At 42.0% G+C, this 16,074-nt stretch overlaps 2 protein-coding genes across 2 annotated transcripts in view; one reads left to right on the top strand and one right to left on the bottom strand.

Moving 5' to 3' along the window:
• LOC137624547 (uncharacterized) overlaps positions 1 to 1,617 on the bottom strand; it is a 90,259-nt gene extending 88,642 nt beyond the window's left edge. The window contains exon 1 of the mRNA XM_068355434.1: positions 1,490 to 1,617. The gene's annotated coding sequence lies outside the window, so the exon portion shown is untranslated. The remainder of the gene's footprint in view (positions 1 to 1,489) is intronic.
• A 171-nt stretch (positions 1,618 to 1,788) lies between these two features.
• Positions 1,789 to 16,074, top strand: part of LOC137624795 (palmitoyltransferase ZDHHC23-B-like) — an 87,462-nt gene continuing 73,176 nt past the window's right edge. The window contains exon 1 of the mRNA XM_068355749.1: positions 1,789 to 1,818. Within this exon, the coding sequence (XP_068211850.1) occupies positions 1,789 to 1,818 (30 nt within the window). The remainder of the gene's footprint in view (positions 1,819 to 16,074) is intronic.

Here is a 16,074-nt window from a genome sequence, read left to right as displayed (position 1 = left end):
TGGGAGTTACGATAAGCAGATGATATGGTGATTATTGAGGAAAATGAAGAAGAGTTACAGAGAAGGGTTGTAGAATGGCAAGAGATTCTGGAGAGAGGTGGCTTGAGAGTAAATGTGGACAAGACTGAAGCTATGGTGAGCAGTAAGGAAGGTAGGGATAGAATAGCTATACTGTAAATGAAAGTGAAGGCTCGGTTATAAAACAGGTGGAACAATTCAGATACTTTTTGTCTACTATAAGTCAGGAGGGAGGATATGAGGCTGAAGTTGAGATTAGAATAAAAGCAGCTTAGGGGAAGTGGAGGAATGTAGCAGGAGTGGTAAGTGATAAGAAAATACCAATGAACCTAAAATTCAAGATCTATAGCAGAGTAATAAGACCAGTGTTAATATATGGATCAAAAAGAGGAAGCAAAGCTTGAGAGAATATAGATTAGAATGCAGAGGTGGATTAGGGGATTATCACTGCTCGAAAAATTGGAAAACGATGAAATAAGCAAAATATAATAACAATAATGATGACTTCAGTGGTGATCAGTGTCATGACCGAGATGGTGTTGGCACATGTTGAGGATGAATGGCTTGGGTCCGTTAGGAAGAGAAGATCAAGAGGGAGGCGGAGAATTAGATGGCAAAATAAACTGAAGGATGATATGGAGAGAACTTTGGAAGAAGAGGATGCCTTTGATATAAAGCATTCAAGAAGGTATATCAGGCTACCGACCCCTTAATGTACAATTTAGTTATCTTGCCATTAGTAAATTCTAGTGGGAAGCAAACACAGGGTTGAGACTTGAGTTTTACAGTAAGGTAAGGATACAGAGGTCTGCAATCCCTAGGTAAGTAAGGATAATGCTCTTATATTGGGTTAGGTTGGGGAACCTTAGGGAAGGTGGTATTCTAGTTTGTTTCCTTTACAGAATGTGATTTCTCAATCAAACTGGGATTATTCTACAATTTAAAAAAAAATAAGTTCCCAATTATTTGCACGATACACTTCAAGAGTACCTATAAATAGACGTAGAACACTATTATTTTCATTTGGAATATTGTGCTATGATAGACATTTAACCCTATTCTAATTACTGATTAGGTTCGTCCTTACGAACTACAAAGGTTTCCATTTATCAAACTAAGACCCTATATTAGTTGTCTAGCTGTCGTCCTCACTGACTGTACGTGTAACAGACTACCATATGTCAAAGAATCAGAAATCAATATCTGAACCATTAGGATTTAGTTTAATTTTTTTTCTAGAATTTCTTTCCTTGTTTTGATTTCATTTCCATCTTCAGTCTCGAAGTGGCTGCCCTGTTCAACTGGAATCGGTGCAGTTGCCAGCCATAATACTCATCCAGGAATACCAACCAAAATGGCCTATCCAGAAAATATGCCCATAACTGGGTAGCTTCTAATATTGTACTCTCACCACAAAATTGTCAAAATAAACGGCACGCAAAGAAAATATATGCATTCTGATTATACTTACGTTTAAAGAGCATCCTACGCTTTAACATAACTAAGTAAAACACGAACCATTATCTCTTTAGGAGAAAATGGTGGAAATGCTGGCGGGCTTGGCTCAATGTTATGCTGAGGTGCCAAGTGTAGCATCTCGTGAATTGTTCCTCATCTATTTATATTTATTGTAAATATAATTCCTTTTTGTAAAATAAACATGTGACGTTTATATTATTTTCGTCTTTTAGTTTTATTCTACCATCATGCCATTCATGATATAATACATGAATAAACGTGGCACCTACGGGTTTGTTATTACTCGGGCAGATGTTGATAAGAACGTTCTATAAAAGAAAGGTACCAGGTTTTATTGGGTTAGTTTAGATTTTTATTGATAGTACTCTAGCCAATAATAAAAAATTAATATTTTTTCTATGTGTGTATTATGGTACGCTATATAAATTTTATATATATTTTACTTCTTTTATTTTAAAATATTAACTCTAGTTGTATAAATTGTGTAGTATTAACTTAGTATTGAAATTTACATTATAAGAAACGCACCAGATTACAAACAATTAGTCATAATAAAGGACTTCAACTGTTGTCCAACTTCAAAGGTATAAACGTCAAATTCCTTGCATTCTGATAAAGCGTCAGCGCATCAAAATAGATCCTCTTATCGCTAACGAATGATTTTCTTCCAGTTCCATTCGACAAGTGATTAGGCGTTTTAAGTTGTTTTTTACAGACTTGTATCTAGCAAAGAGACAGAAAAACTCGGCCCTTTGCGTTAACAATCCTATTCTGTCAACAAGTCGCCTGAATGGACATAAGATGGTAAATTAGTTTTAGCATGAATGAATTAGTTATTTTACGTGAATATGTATTTAAATATAAACCATTTCTATCCTAATCCTGTGATTATTGGACCTTAGGATGTGTGTGTATTGAAACTGGACCGTTTCCAATGGATTTTGTTTCACTTGTATCACTTGTAAAGTATTTTTTTTTTAATTCGTACAGTATTATAAAAGATTTTGTCAATATAGCAGGTTACTCTAGTTTACTGTCCGTGGCAGGTCTACCATTCAAGTAATCAGGACATTTTGAGGCTAAGCTAGTTCGAGGTGTATGTATGATAGCGGCCACCTGTATGTATGATTACGGCTAACTTAGAATACAGCAGTGTAAGGGAGGTTGCAGCCCCCCGTTAGGTAAGTCGGTTAGGTTAGGGGGGAAAGTTTAGGTCAGTTCTTAATGAATGCGAGGAACTGGCTGCTGATATACAAAGGCTCCCGTTCAAGTAATAGGACATTTTGAGGCTAAGCTAGTTCTATTTCATATGTGTGCAGGTTTTAGTTCCGTTCATATATTTCACACCTTTGGTTTTCTAGTTCATTGGTGAATTGTTTTGGGCCTGTGTTGGGTGACCTCTGCTTGTGTAGAACAGGATCACTGGTAGTAAGTTTGGTGTTATCTATCCTTGTTGATTAAATATGCTATGACATGATGAGTAAGGACACAGTACCCTAGGTTGGATTAACGAGGAATGTGAAATTTGAATGTTTACTAGTTCCAGAATAAGTATATACCATGAGTTATAATGTTTATCATAAATGGATAAAGTGTCTAGTACTGTACATTGATGCTGTCATATTCTTTGTACCAAAGTGTTAAACTGTTTAGATTATTTATTTTGTATTTATGCTGGCAAATTTGATCCCTATCATTTGGAAATTTTCTGTTCACATCACAGTTAATGAATACTGTAGTATTGATTCTTTATATTGTTAAAATTTGATTAGGTTTAACCCACGAAGTGCTAGGGGAATGCCGCCAACGGACGACGGCCGTGATTTTATCATAAAATTAATATTTCTTAATTTATTACAAATTAAATTACCCAATATTTATATAACAGGAATATCCTTGAAATGAAGATTGATAACTATTATTTTAAATATAAAACTTACCCACTGGTTATGTAAGAATGGCTAAAGTCCCTGGACGCCCCAGCAGGAAATTCAAAATCTCGCGCGGTCATCGCAGATATGGCAGGTGTACACTAGCACCCTCACGGTACTACAGGTAGAACTATACCCAACCACTTCAGATTTTCCCTGCCGGCCATAACTGGCAGTACTATTGGAAATTCTCTCTCGTTTGCTTACTCTATTTGTACTTTATTTGGTGATGTACTAACGTTTTTTTGAGTTTGGGCTTTCGCTTATTTGTTTTATTTGATCTGTGATCACGTATTTATAGATTAAAAGGTAGAATTAGAAGGTTTTCAATCTATTTTAAACCTCACGAAAGCATAAGGGCGGGATGTAAACATTTCGTCCATTGATGACGTCACAGCCTCTTCCGTAGGCTAAAAGTCTTTTTTGCTTTTTACGTAGAATGATAAGTGAATGCTTTCTTTTGAAGTATTAAGTTATAAATTAAATTAAAGGATTATTATTTTGAGAAAATTTTATCCTTTTAATAGTTTTTCTTTAGATAATCTTCAGTCTGTTTGCAAAGATTAACTAGCGTTCAGTTCATTTTTGTTATGCAGTTGTCAGTATTGTTACAATATTACAATATTTTGTAGTGATTTTTATGAATAGTACATTCTTCTTACTTCTCAAGTTTTTTAGTTGTAACTGTACTATGTAAAAAGAACATTTTATTTTGCAATTAATTGGTCCTTTCAGTATTTTTCCTTAGTCTGAGATTAAAGGAAGTTAAAGTTCACTTAATGTTTATACGATGCAGTATTCTTTACAATCCATGTAGCGCACGATTCTATGTATCGTTGTTTCCTTGGTGGAATACTAAAATTATTCGTATATTAAGTGTAAATGTTCCAATGAATATGAGTGATAATTCGTCTTTTATTAGAATCCCTTAATTTAAGGGTTTATTTAAATTTATAAATATATCTATTAAGGTGATATTTAATATTTCGTTGCATTTATATGGGATTCAGTGACTTTTCATTCCCATTCAAACCATTGACAGAATTGTAAGTCTCTCTCTAAGAGTTCATTTCGTTTGAGGGAACGTATACTTTGGTTTTCAGATAATTATGAAACTTTCTTTTTACCAAAGAGTAAATGCAAATTTTTAATGCTAAATTACGCAGTGAATTTTATTCAGTGGAGAGTGCTTCTGTTCGGACCTGTTGTGATCCTAGCCTTAGACCTCTGTCAAGCTCCCGGAAGGGGAGAAGTTAAGTCGAACGGCGAAAGGAATCAAGTGGGTAGCCAGGCGTTACAGTCTTTTAAGACCCGGACAGAAGTCCTCTCGAGCGTTTTCTGTCGATCCCCAGAACACTCACCCTCGCTATAGATAAAGCGAGGTATTAGTGTTTTCAAACATTATACGAGCGCTTCAGGCGCTAAGCTGAAAACAAAATTAGATTCGTTCTGCGTATTTACGTTTCGTGCGGTGTGGACTTAGGACCTCCGCCTCCACCTGATGGGTGTTGTCTCCCGACAGTGGCAAGTGCTAGGGATCGACGATGTCGCACAGGCGGCCTACCGACCACAATGTTCAACGGTGGGAGGAAGTGGATGCATCACTTTGATTACCTGCTCAACGCAAACCGACTGTTCATAGCGCCTAGTTTCAGTCTATTCAGGCGCGCCGATGTTCGCCAGGCAGCAGAGCATGCTACCAAGCGTCATGACAGCCAGCAGAGCCGGAGAAGCGGCAAAGGAAGCGGAACGTCAATGGAACGGGGCGTCAGTGTGGACGCTTCAGCGCCAGTGTGGACGCATCAGCGTCAGTGTGGACGCTTCAGCGCCAGTGCGGAATCTTCAGCATTAGTGTGGACGCTTCGCTACCTATGACAATAGACTTTGATGTCTACCTAACCATGATCATCTAGCGTTGGGTTATTCTTGCTCCAGGCGCTATGATAAGAAATAAATCTTAACTAGAAAGATATTATATTCTCGGACCAAGGCCTTCTGGGCTAACTCTTGGTTGAGAGAACTAGAATTAAAACCTCTAAGCATTGAGGTCTGAATGCAGAATCCTAAGGAATAGATTCCTAAGAATCAAGGCTTCTCTTCCTAGGATAGAGTATTGTAGGAGGAAGGGAATAACTTTTAGAAACTCATGTGAAGTTTTCTGAAGTTTCCCTTTTATTTTATACCTGCTACCCCTCTCTTCGACTTCAGAGTTTCGCTGGTTGAGTTGATGGGGTCTCTATTAATTTTATTTTTATTACTAGCCAGGCTACAACCCTAGTTGAAAAAGCAAGATGCTTTATCTCAAGGGGCTCCTGTAGGAAAAGATGGCTCCATAAGTTACTAAGAAAACAAATAAATAGATAAATTAACATTAAATCTTTCTCAGAGAAATAGCGAACCCTATTGTAGAGGTTGATGCAGTGCCTGCAGCTGCAACAGCGGGAAGTGCATTAAGGCCTTTATGAGAATAGAGTGTAAGAGTATATCTCCGACCACGGGCAGATCTTTTATGATTTCATGTACAGTGATACCTCTGGATACGAAAGTTTCTGCTTACGAAAAATTCAGGATACGAAAAGCAATACGAAGATTTTTATGCCCCAGTATACGAAAAAATTTTCAGGATACGAAAAGCTTACGAGATCCCAACTCGTCGCTGAGAGTAATTCCAATCAAAAGGTAAGTTTCAACTTTTTTGTTAATTAACTGTACCTTTTTTTTTCAGGGTATCAACCCTTAATTTAGGTGTACAGGTAACAATACACCTTCACTGATCGAAATGCTTTACATACAGTACCGTAACTTTTATACAGTATTAAAGAAAACGGACCGTGTTCCTAGGGCTTGGAGGGGATAACTGGGCTATAACTACATTATTGAATAATCTCATGGTGGTTTCTGGAATGGATTAGGCTGTTTTTAACGGTTGGGTTATTTATTGAATGATAGAAATGGCTGCATTGCATGTTTATTACTACAGTTTAGCGTGTTTATGAACAAAAGGTGTCTTTTCGTAAGGCTTGGAACGGATTAGGCTATTTACATGTAAAACGCGACTCAGGATATGAAAAAATCAGCATATGAAACCGTATCCTGAACGGATTACTTTCGTATGCTGAGGCATCACTGTATTATGTTTAAAAAAAAAAAAAAAAGAAAAAAAAAAAACGCCCTTGTTTAGTGAATCGTAAACATAGCTCAGTGCTCTGGAGGAGGTGTTTGTTCGTGTTCGTCTTGCTCCTAGCCTTACATCTCTTCCTTACATTTCAACCCCGGGGAGAAGGAAGGTTGGTAGGCTGAGGTACATTGCGGACCTTGTGCGTTAAACGTATGTTCCGCTGAGCGATCCTATTGATGCTGTCCAAGACGTTCCCTCTCCGCTTTGGAATGATGAAGTAAAGCTCTTTTCTTCGCCTACAATTGTTGAACTAGAACGTCACAACCATGTGACATAGTATCTTGAAAAGAGCGAAGTTGCAATGTCTTGAAGCGATCAGTTAGTCATCGCTATGGTATCTTGAATCTTGTAACTTTTTCTCCGTAATAGGACGCAGATCTCTGACGAGGATGACGTTCTACGTTCTCCTTGTCTACTAGACTAGGAAGTTACTCGTCATGTATGCACGCGAACAGAACTTACCCTCGCAGCAGGTGTGTTGTGATGCAATACGTCCAAGACCTTTCAGGAGTCATAAGTTTTCTAGTAACTTATCTCGCAATAACTGATGTTCGCTGGAAGTTTTTCTGTTGAAAAAAGGCGACGTGTCAGCGCCTAAATCGGGTAAGACACATAATTATTCGAGAGAGAAGGTGCTCAGTTGGCTTCTGTTCTCACTTCTTCTCCTCCCCCAGTTAGGGGGAATGTCTAGTACTTTCTTCTGGGGTCTAGCAACTACTGTTGACGGTATCTCACAACATTGAATGCATTCAGGTTGCGCACAAGGCACGCTGGATGTGTCATAAGGATGGATGGGAGCAGGCGCGAGGCGGAGCGTCAGCGGCAGCAGCAAGCAGAACCTAAGCGGCAGCGTGACGAAGCTCAGAAGTTAATCGATGAAGCCTCGGAGCGTCAGCGGCAGCAGCAGGCAGGCGCCAAGCTTCAGCGTGATGACCCACGCCAGTCGAGTCATGAATTGCTGGAGTGTCAGCGCGAGCATCGCGTGAGCGCGGGGCACCAGGACGCGGCGGAGCGTCAGCGCGAGCATCGCGTGAGCGCGGGGCACCAGGACGCGGCGGAGCGTCAGCGCCAGCTAGATTCTTCCCATAGTAAAACCAATCGGGACGGCAAACGCAAGGCGAATGACTGTCAATTGGATGTGGATATGAAACAATGCAAGCGCGCCCATGTCGCGTAGTTCTCCGATGCTCAGCAACGCTTCCTCGCAGAGATATACTTGTGTTACGGGAAGCGTTAGAGCAGACGCACATGCAGTCACAGACGCAGTCGCCAGTCATTTGGTAACTTTAAGACAAGTGGCCTATTTCTTCTTAGACCTTAGAAGAAAACACATTTTTTCCTCCTCGACCATCAAAGGGTACAGGAGTATGCGGGCAGCTTTCTTCAGACGCAGAAGATTGGATTTATCAAATAAAGACCTTATAGATCTTCTCAGATTATTTGAGAGGACTTGGAAGCATCAGCTAGATGTGCCAGCCTGAAATTTAGGGGTCGTTTCTGGAACTTCGCGGTAGTGACAGATCCGAGCCCTTACACTTGTTTTTTTTTTTTTTAAGGCCTAACATTCTGAGTAAATCTACCATAGTTGAGAGTCAGTGAAGTTCACTATTTTAGCAAGAACATGGTCTTGACAATGGTTAAGCCATAGGCGCCTTGCAACCTGGATTTTTGGTCATTTACAAACGTCCTTCTCATCCAGGGTCTAAATCTTTCGGGATCACTATCCTCTTGAATTTGGTTTGTGAAGGGCTGAGAAGAGTTTTTGAAATTTAGGGGTCGTTTCTGGAACTTCGCATAGTGACAGATCCGAGCTCTTACACTTGGTTTTTTTTTTTAGGCCTAACTTTCTGAGTAAATCTACCATAGTTGAGAGTCAGTGAAGTTCACTATTTTAGCAAGAACATGGTCTTGACAATGGTTAAGCCATAGGCGCCTTGCAACCTGGATTCTTGGTCATTTACAAACGTCCTTCTCCTCCAGGGTCTAAATCTTTCGGGATCACTATCCTCTCGAATTTGGTTTGTGAAGGGCTGAGAAGAGTTTTTGCCCAGTTAAAACGATGAAGTTTTATCGGGATAGGACCAAAGAAGTTAAGAGTCTATTCATGACTCTTTGGTGCACGGTCAAGAAGCCTGCGTTATCTATGTCTAAAACGTTCTATCATCTTGTATAGACTTTAATTACCAAGGTTCTTTCACACTGTTGTGTGACAGATCATAAGATTTCAAAAGAGTGAAGACTCATGAAGTTAAGAGCTGTAGGAGCTTCTGCAACTTTTAAACTAACCTTTTCTCTGCAAAGCATTGCGTATACAGCCTTGTGGATGGGTAATCTTGTATTCGCCTTGCATTACTTAGACCGTATCCAGTCTCTTTATGAGGACGTCTATGTTTTGGGATCACTCGTAACAATGAGTGCAGTAGTAGGTGAGACATCCACCACTACATTTCCCTAAATTCCTAGTACCCTTGTTCTTCTCGTGGAACTGTTATATATGTTTTTTATGATTGTATGTGAAGATTGATCGGCAATCTTCCACAATCTTTGATTTAGTCAGGTGGTCATTTTGTTCCTAGAGCGCGCCCGGAACAAGGGTATTAGTTGAGGTCCTGTCATGTTATAGGTTATTGAACTGTTTGACAGCTCCTAGAGATCATCAGCTCCCTGGGTGGACCGCTGGATCTTCTAAGTATAGCAGACAAAATGAGGCAGAGCATTGCTGTCAGCTTCCTTATCAGGTGAAAACCTCTTAAGTTGTTTATGTAACTCTTAAGTGAATTTCTAATTATGTAGCTGTCTCTGACCCACCACCAAGGGTGTCAATCAGCCATTCTTATATAACCAGCGGGTAAGTTTTGTATTTAAAAATGTTATTTTCAATATTAATCTTACCCGATAATCATGTAGCTGTCAACTCTGTTGCCGACAGAAATCTACGGTAGGGATACGCCAGCGATCGCTATACAGGTGGGGGTGAACACCACAGCGCCATCTGTGGTCAGGTACTCCAGTACTTCTTGTCAACACCACCTCAATTTTTCCTCTGTCGTGCCTCCGGCTAGACCTACATGGATACGCTGTTGATTCTGGAGTTATTGCTCACGATTTGGTGATGTACTTGCTCTAGAATTTAGCCTTCGCTATTCAGGAAGCTATATCATTAGCTTAGCAAGTTTTTGGAATTAATTTGATTTAATTTTTTATTTAATTTTGGTACGAAGAGAGTATGAACTCTCTTTCACTTTTAAATGGCCGACCCTTCCCTTAGACGGAAGTGTTGGTGTCGAAGAGAGTATAGACTCTCTTAATTTTGCTTAACAAAAGTTATAGATTTATTTTATATCTCTCCGCCTTTTATAGGCCTCTTTGATTAACTTCCTTAAATTATTATAAACTTATTAAAATTAATTTTTATATTTGTTTATTTTCGACCTTTCCTAATAGTAGGCGGTCTTTTCTTTGAACCGAAGTTAATTAACATTGAGCCCGTCATTTCGTTTTTACCTGTTAACATATTATGCTATTTTAATGTTTTTGAAAGAATTTCTTTGATAGTCTTGTACTGTTTTCAAAGTTGAACTAACGTTTTGTTTTGTCTCTGCAGTTGTTGACGTTCAGAACGTTCAACTTGCGCTCTATCGTTACGATAGAGAGAGAGTCTATCACGGTGTCACGTTGCAGTAAGAGTAAACCGATTCTAGCGTTTTGTTCATTCTTTCTTAGCTTAAATGGTTTTAATTCTAATAAAGGAACTTTTTATTTGGGAAATCTTTCAGTTTTTTTTCCTTTAACAATAATATGTTTTAACGATATATATATTGGGCTCTTCTCTCAGGTGCTAAATCAAGAGAGAGAGAGATAGAGACGGAGGGAGAGAGAGGAGGATAAACGTTTCGTTCAAGCGGGTAACGTTGTTATCGTTTTTGCTCTTCTCCCTAGTCTCTTTAGGGGAAGAAGGTAAACGTTTCTAGAGTTTTATTCTTGTTCTCAGGCTTTATGCGGTGAGAGATTTTAAACGTAGTTTATTTGATCTAGTGTTTAGTCTCTTTTCCAGCCACTGAATTATTTATCTTTCATTATGTTTTTCTGTTACATTGTAATACTGTTTTCGCAATTACTAACTTTTAATGAAGGATAGAATTGCGTGTTTCAGGTACAAACCACTTAAAGTTTCGAGTTCAGTGAAATAAGTGCAAACAGAAAATCAAAAGTGATAAAGTGATAAGCGCAAAGTGTTACAGTGTTGCGTTCGAGGGTTCGTCTGTTCGTGCCAGTTGTTCGCCTAGTCTGGGACCTCTTACAAGCTCCCAAGCCCAGGGGAGAAGTAATGTCGAAGGACTTATGGGTTCAGCAGGCCTTGATCGACGAACAGACGTTTCCCTCCGTGGTTTCGGGTGTTACCAACTCACGTAACCAACGTGATCACCCCACCCACACAAAGACGAGAGAGCCCTTTTATTCCTCGTCTGCGGAAGAGGTTTCTCGCAGAAACCATGGACCAAATCTTGCAGCTTTTAAGTGCAAGTCGGTCCCTTCCGCGCAAGTCCAACTCCTAGGTGTAGCCATTAGCACTGGGTCAGTTCGGATTTGCTGCAGTACGACAACTGCACACCTCCCAGAGAGGCAAGGTGGTATCGCAACAGACAGTAACTCCGTCTGTTGCCGCACCAGCTGTTTTAGACCCTCAGTTTCAACGGACAGTAGCTCCGTTTGTTGTTGTCTTTCTTAAACTCTAGTGGTCTATGCTGCTGACAATGCAGTCTCAGCTTGCGGTGTTGATGCAGGAGTTTCAGGCAGAGAAGGTTAGCACACCTCCTCCTGCGAGCGCTCATCGCCTCAACTCCACCTCTGCGCAGTCCACCCTGCCAGACGTATGATGTTGAGGTTCCTCAACCTACCTCCACGCGTGAGCTGCCGCATTGGGAGTTGCCAGATACCAGCGCTGTGCAGCTCATTAGGCAGCCGCCTCAACTCCACCTCTGCGCAGGCCACCCTGCCAGACGTATGATGTTGAGGTTCCTCAACCTACCTCCACGCGTGAGCTGCCGCATTGGGAGTTGCCAGATACCAGCGCTGTGCAGCAACCTCCACTTTCCTTGAGGCAGGAGCCTCTTGCTTTGCGGCAACCTCCTCAACACTTGAGGCAGGAGCCTTATGCTTTGCAGCAACCTACTCTACCCTTGAGGCAGGAGCTTCATGTGTTGCGACAACCTCCTCCATCCTCGAGGCAGCAACCTCTTGCGTTGCGGCAACCTCCCCCATCCTTGAGGCAGCAACCTCAACTCTTGCGGCAGCCACCTCCACTCTTGAGAGAACCTCAACCCTTGCAGCTTGAGCCTCATCCCATGCAGCATGAGCCTCATACCATGCAGCATGAGCCTCATCCCATGCAGCATGAGCCTCATCCCATGCAGCATAAGCCGCACGCCATGCAACATGCTCTGCTTACCTTACAGCATGCTCTACATACAGCATGCTCTGCATACAGCATGCTCTGCATACCTTACCGCATGCTTCTCAGTCACACATCTTTGGTTGTTGCCAACTCACTAGACTGTCAAGCAGTTTCATAACGTTGCCTTCTAGTCTGCTGCTTTTGCACCAGTGAAACCCTCACTGAGAAAACTTAGCTTTTCTCGGATATGGTTCCTGTAGATGAGAAAGTGCTATTCTCCCTCCTTCTGATATTCCCTTGAGGACTCTGTCATTTGGAGAGGAGCCTTTAGCTGCTTAGCCTCCTATGGACTTTTATTTAAGCATAACATGCTTCCAGGGAGGGTAATGGTTCCACTTCAGTCGCTAACCCCGTCTGTTACCACACCTGCTCCCATAGACCTTGAGCTGTGTTGCAAGACATGCAGTCCAAGCTTAGTCCTTGTTAGAGGATTTTTTGTTTACGGAGTCAGTGTGTCACTGGGAAGACGTTCAACAACCAGCAGAAGTGACTTGTTGTGACGCAGTGCGGCAACCTCAGCAACCCGATAAGGAGTTGTCTTTACGACCCAGACAGTCTAGACAGCTTCGGGTTGTCACTGTACTTCCTCGCTTTCCCATGGTTGACAGTTCACAGACTGTGCAGCAGTACCATGATCTTGTGTCCGGCTCCGTCAGACGACTAGCTTTTAAGAGCTCCCACAAGTCGTCGCTGTCTGGAGATTCTCAGATAGACTATGGATCTGACCAAGGAACTGGGCCTCCTGGTCAATTTTGAGGAGTCCCAGCTCGTCCCATCCCAGACCATTGTCTTCCTGGGTATGGATCTTCAGAGTCGAGCTTTTCGGGCTTTTCCGTCGGCCCCAAAGATCTACTAAGCCCTAGATTGCTTCCAGAGCATGCTGAGAAGGAACCGATGCTCAGTCAGGTAGTGGATGAGTCTAACAGGGACACTTTCATCGCTGGCCCTGTTCATCGAGTTAGGGAGACCCCACCTCCGCCCTCTTCAGTATCATCTAGCGGCTCACTGGATAAAGGACATGACGCTAGAGACGATCTCAGTTCCTGTTTCCGAAGAGAGGAGGTCTACTCTCACGTGGTGAAAGAACAGCTTTCTTCTCAAGGAAGTCTACCTTTGGCTGTTCAGAAACCCGACCGCCATCTCTTCTCTGACGCATCAGACACGGGCTGGGGTGCGACTTTGGACGGACAGGAATGCTCGGGTACATGGAATCAGGAGCTAAGGACACTTCACATCTATTGCAAGGAGCTGTTGGCGGTTCATCTAGCCTTGTTAAACTTCAAGTCCCTCCAGCTTAACAAGGTGGTGGAGGTGGACTCTGACAACACCACAGCCTTGGCTTACATCCCCAAGCAGGGAGGGACTCTTTCGTGGAAGTTGTTCTAGATCGCAAGGGACCTCCTCATCTGGTTAAAAGATCGATAGCTCACGCTGGTAACGAGGTTCATTCAGGGCGATATGAATGTCATGGCAGATCGCCTTAGCCGGAAGGGTCAGGTCATCCCCACAGAGTGGACCCTTCACAAGAATGTTTGCAGCAGACTTTGGGCCCTGTGGGGTCAGCCAACCATAGATCTGTTCGCTACCTCGATAACCTAGAGGCTCCCGTTGTATTGTTCTCCGATTCCAGACCCAGCAGCAGTTCACGTGGATGCTTTTCTGCTGGATTGGTCCCATCTCGACCTTTATGCATTCCCGCCGTTCAAGATTGTCAACAGGGTACTTCAGAAGTTCGCCTCTCGCTAAGGGACACGGCTGACGTTGGTTGGCTCCGCTCTGGCCCGCGAGAGAATGGTTCATAGAGGTACTGCAATGGCTGGTCGACATTCCCAGGACTCTTCCTCTAGGAGTGAACCTTCTACGTCTACCTCACGTAAAGAAGGTACATCCAAACCTCCACGCTCTTCGTCTGACTGCCTTCAGACTTTCGAAAGACTCTCAAGAGCTAGGGGCTTTTCGAAGGAGGCAGCCAGAGCGATTGCTAGAGCAAGGAGGACATCTACTCTCAGAGTCTATCAGTCTAAAGGGGAAGTCTTCCGAAGCTGGTACAAGGCCAATGCAGTTTCCTCATCCAGTACCACTGTAACCCAGATTGCTGACTTCCTGTTACATCTAAGGAACGTAAGGTCCCTTTCAGCTCCTACGATTAAGGGTTACAGAAGTATGTTGGCAGCGGTTTTCCGCCACAGAGGCTTGGATCTTTCCACCAACAAAGATCTACAGGACCTCCTTAGGTCTTTTAAGACCTCAAAGGAACGTCGGTTGTCCACTCCAGGCTGGAATCTAGACGTGGTCCTAAGGTTCCTTATGTCATCAAGATTTGAACCTCTCCAATCAGCCTCTTTTAAGGACCTCACATTAAAAACTCTTTTCCTCGTGTGCTTGACAACAGCTAAAAGAGTAAGTGAGATCCACGCCTTCAGCAGGAACATAGTTTTCACATCTGAAACGGCTACATGTTCCTTGCAGCTCGTTTTTTTGCTAAAACGAGCTTCCTTCACGTCCTTGGCCTAAGTCGTTCGAGATCCCAAGCCTGTCCAACTTGGTGGGGGACGAACTGGAGAGAGTACTTTGCCCAGTTAGAGCTCTTAGGTACTATCCAAAAAGGTCATAACCTTTACGAGGACAATCAGAAGCCTTATGGTGTGCTATCAAGAAGCCTTCTCTTCCAAGGTCTAAGAACTCAGTTTCTTACCTATTCAGGCTCCTGATTAGGGAAGCACATTCTCATCTGAAGGAAGAAGACCTTGCTTTGCTGAAGGTAAGGACACATGAAGTGAGAGCTGTGGCTACTTCAGTGGCCCTCAAACAACCGTTCTCTGCAGAGTGTTATGGATGCAACCTATTGGAGAAGCAAGTCAGTGTTCGCATCATTCTATCTCAAAGATGTCCAGTCTCTTTACGAGAACTGCTACACCCTGGGACCATTCGTAGCAACGAATGCAGTAGTAGGTGGGGGCTCAGCCACTACATTCCCATAATCCCATAACCTTTTTAACCTTTCTCTTGAATACTTTTTATGGGTTGTACGGTCGGCTAAGAAGCCTTTCACATCCTTGTTGATTTGGCGGGTGGTCAATTCTTTCTTGAGAAGCGCCGAGGTTAAAGGTTGTGATGAGGTCCTTTAGTATGGGTTGCAGCCCTTTATACTTCAGCACCTAAGAGTCGTTCAGCATCCTAAGAGGACCGCTACGCTCAGTAAGGAAGACGTACTTAATAAAGGCAGAGTAATGGTTCAAGTCGTCTTCCTTACCAGGTACTTATTTATTTTATGTTATTTTTGAATAACTAATAAAATAAAATACGGGATACTTAGCTTCTTTGTTAACATGTATGCTGGTCTCCACCCACCACCCTGGGTGTGAATCAGCTACATGATTATCGGGTAAGATTAATATTGAAAAATGTTATTTTCATTAGTAAAATAAATTTTTGAATATACTTACCCGATAATCATGATTTAATTGACCCACCCTTCCTCCCCATAGAGAACCAGTGGACCGAGGAAAAAATTGAGGTGGTGTTGACAAGAAGTACTGGAGTACCTGACCACAGATGGCGCTGTGGTGTTCACCCCCACCTGTATAGCGATCGCTGGCGTATCCCTACCGTAGATTTCTGTCGGCAACAGAGTTGACAGCTACATGATTATCGGGTAAGTATATTCAAAAATTTATTTTACTAATGAAAATAACATTTTTCATAATAAAATAAATTTTTTAATATACTTACCCGCTGGTTATATAAGTTAAAAACCCACCCTCCTCCCCTCTAGAGACCATGGGACATGGAAAATCTGAATTGATTGGGTATAGTTCTACCTGTAGTACCGTGAGGGCGATAGTGTACACCTGGCATATCTGCGATAGCCGTGCGAGATTTTGAATTTCCTGCTGGGGCGTCCAGGGCCTTTAGCCATTCTTATATAACCAGCGGGTAAGTATATTCAAAAATTTATTTTATTATAAAAGTAACATATTAAATCTCACAGAAGTGTAAAGAATATATTCTTA

The sequence above is a fragment of the Palaemon carinicauda genome, chromosome 31 (assembly GCF_036898095.1).
Source record: "Palaemon carinicauda isolate YSFRI2023 chromosome 31, ASM3689809v2, whole genome shotgun sequence".
In the NCBI taxonomy this organism is placed as follows: domain Eukaryota; kingdom Metazoa; phylum Arthropoda; class Malacostraca; order Decapoda; family Palaemonidae; genus Palaemon; species Palaemon carinicauda.
The sequence above is the reverse complement of the archived record's forward strand: the minus strand, read 5'-3'. Positions and strand labels throughout refer to the sequence as shown.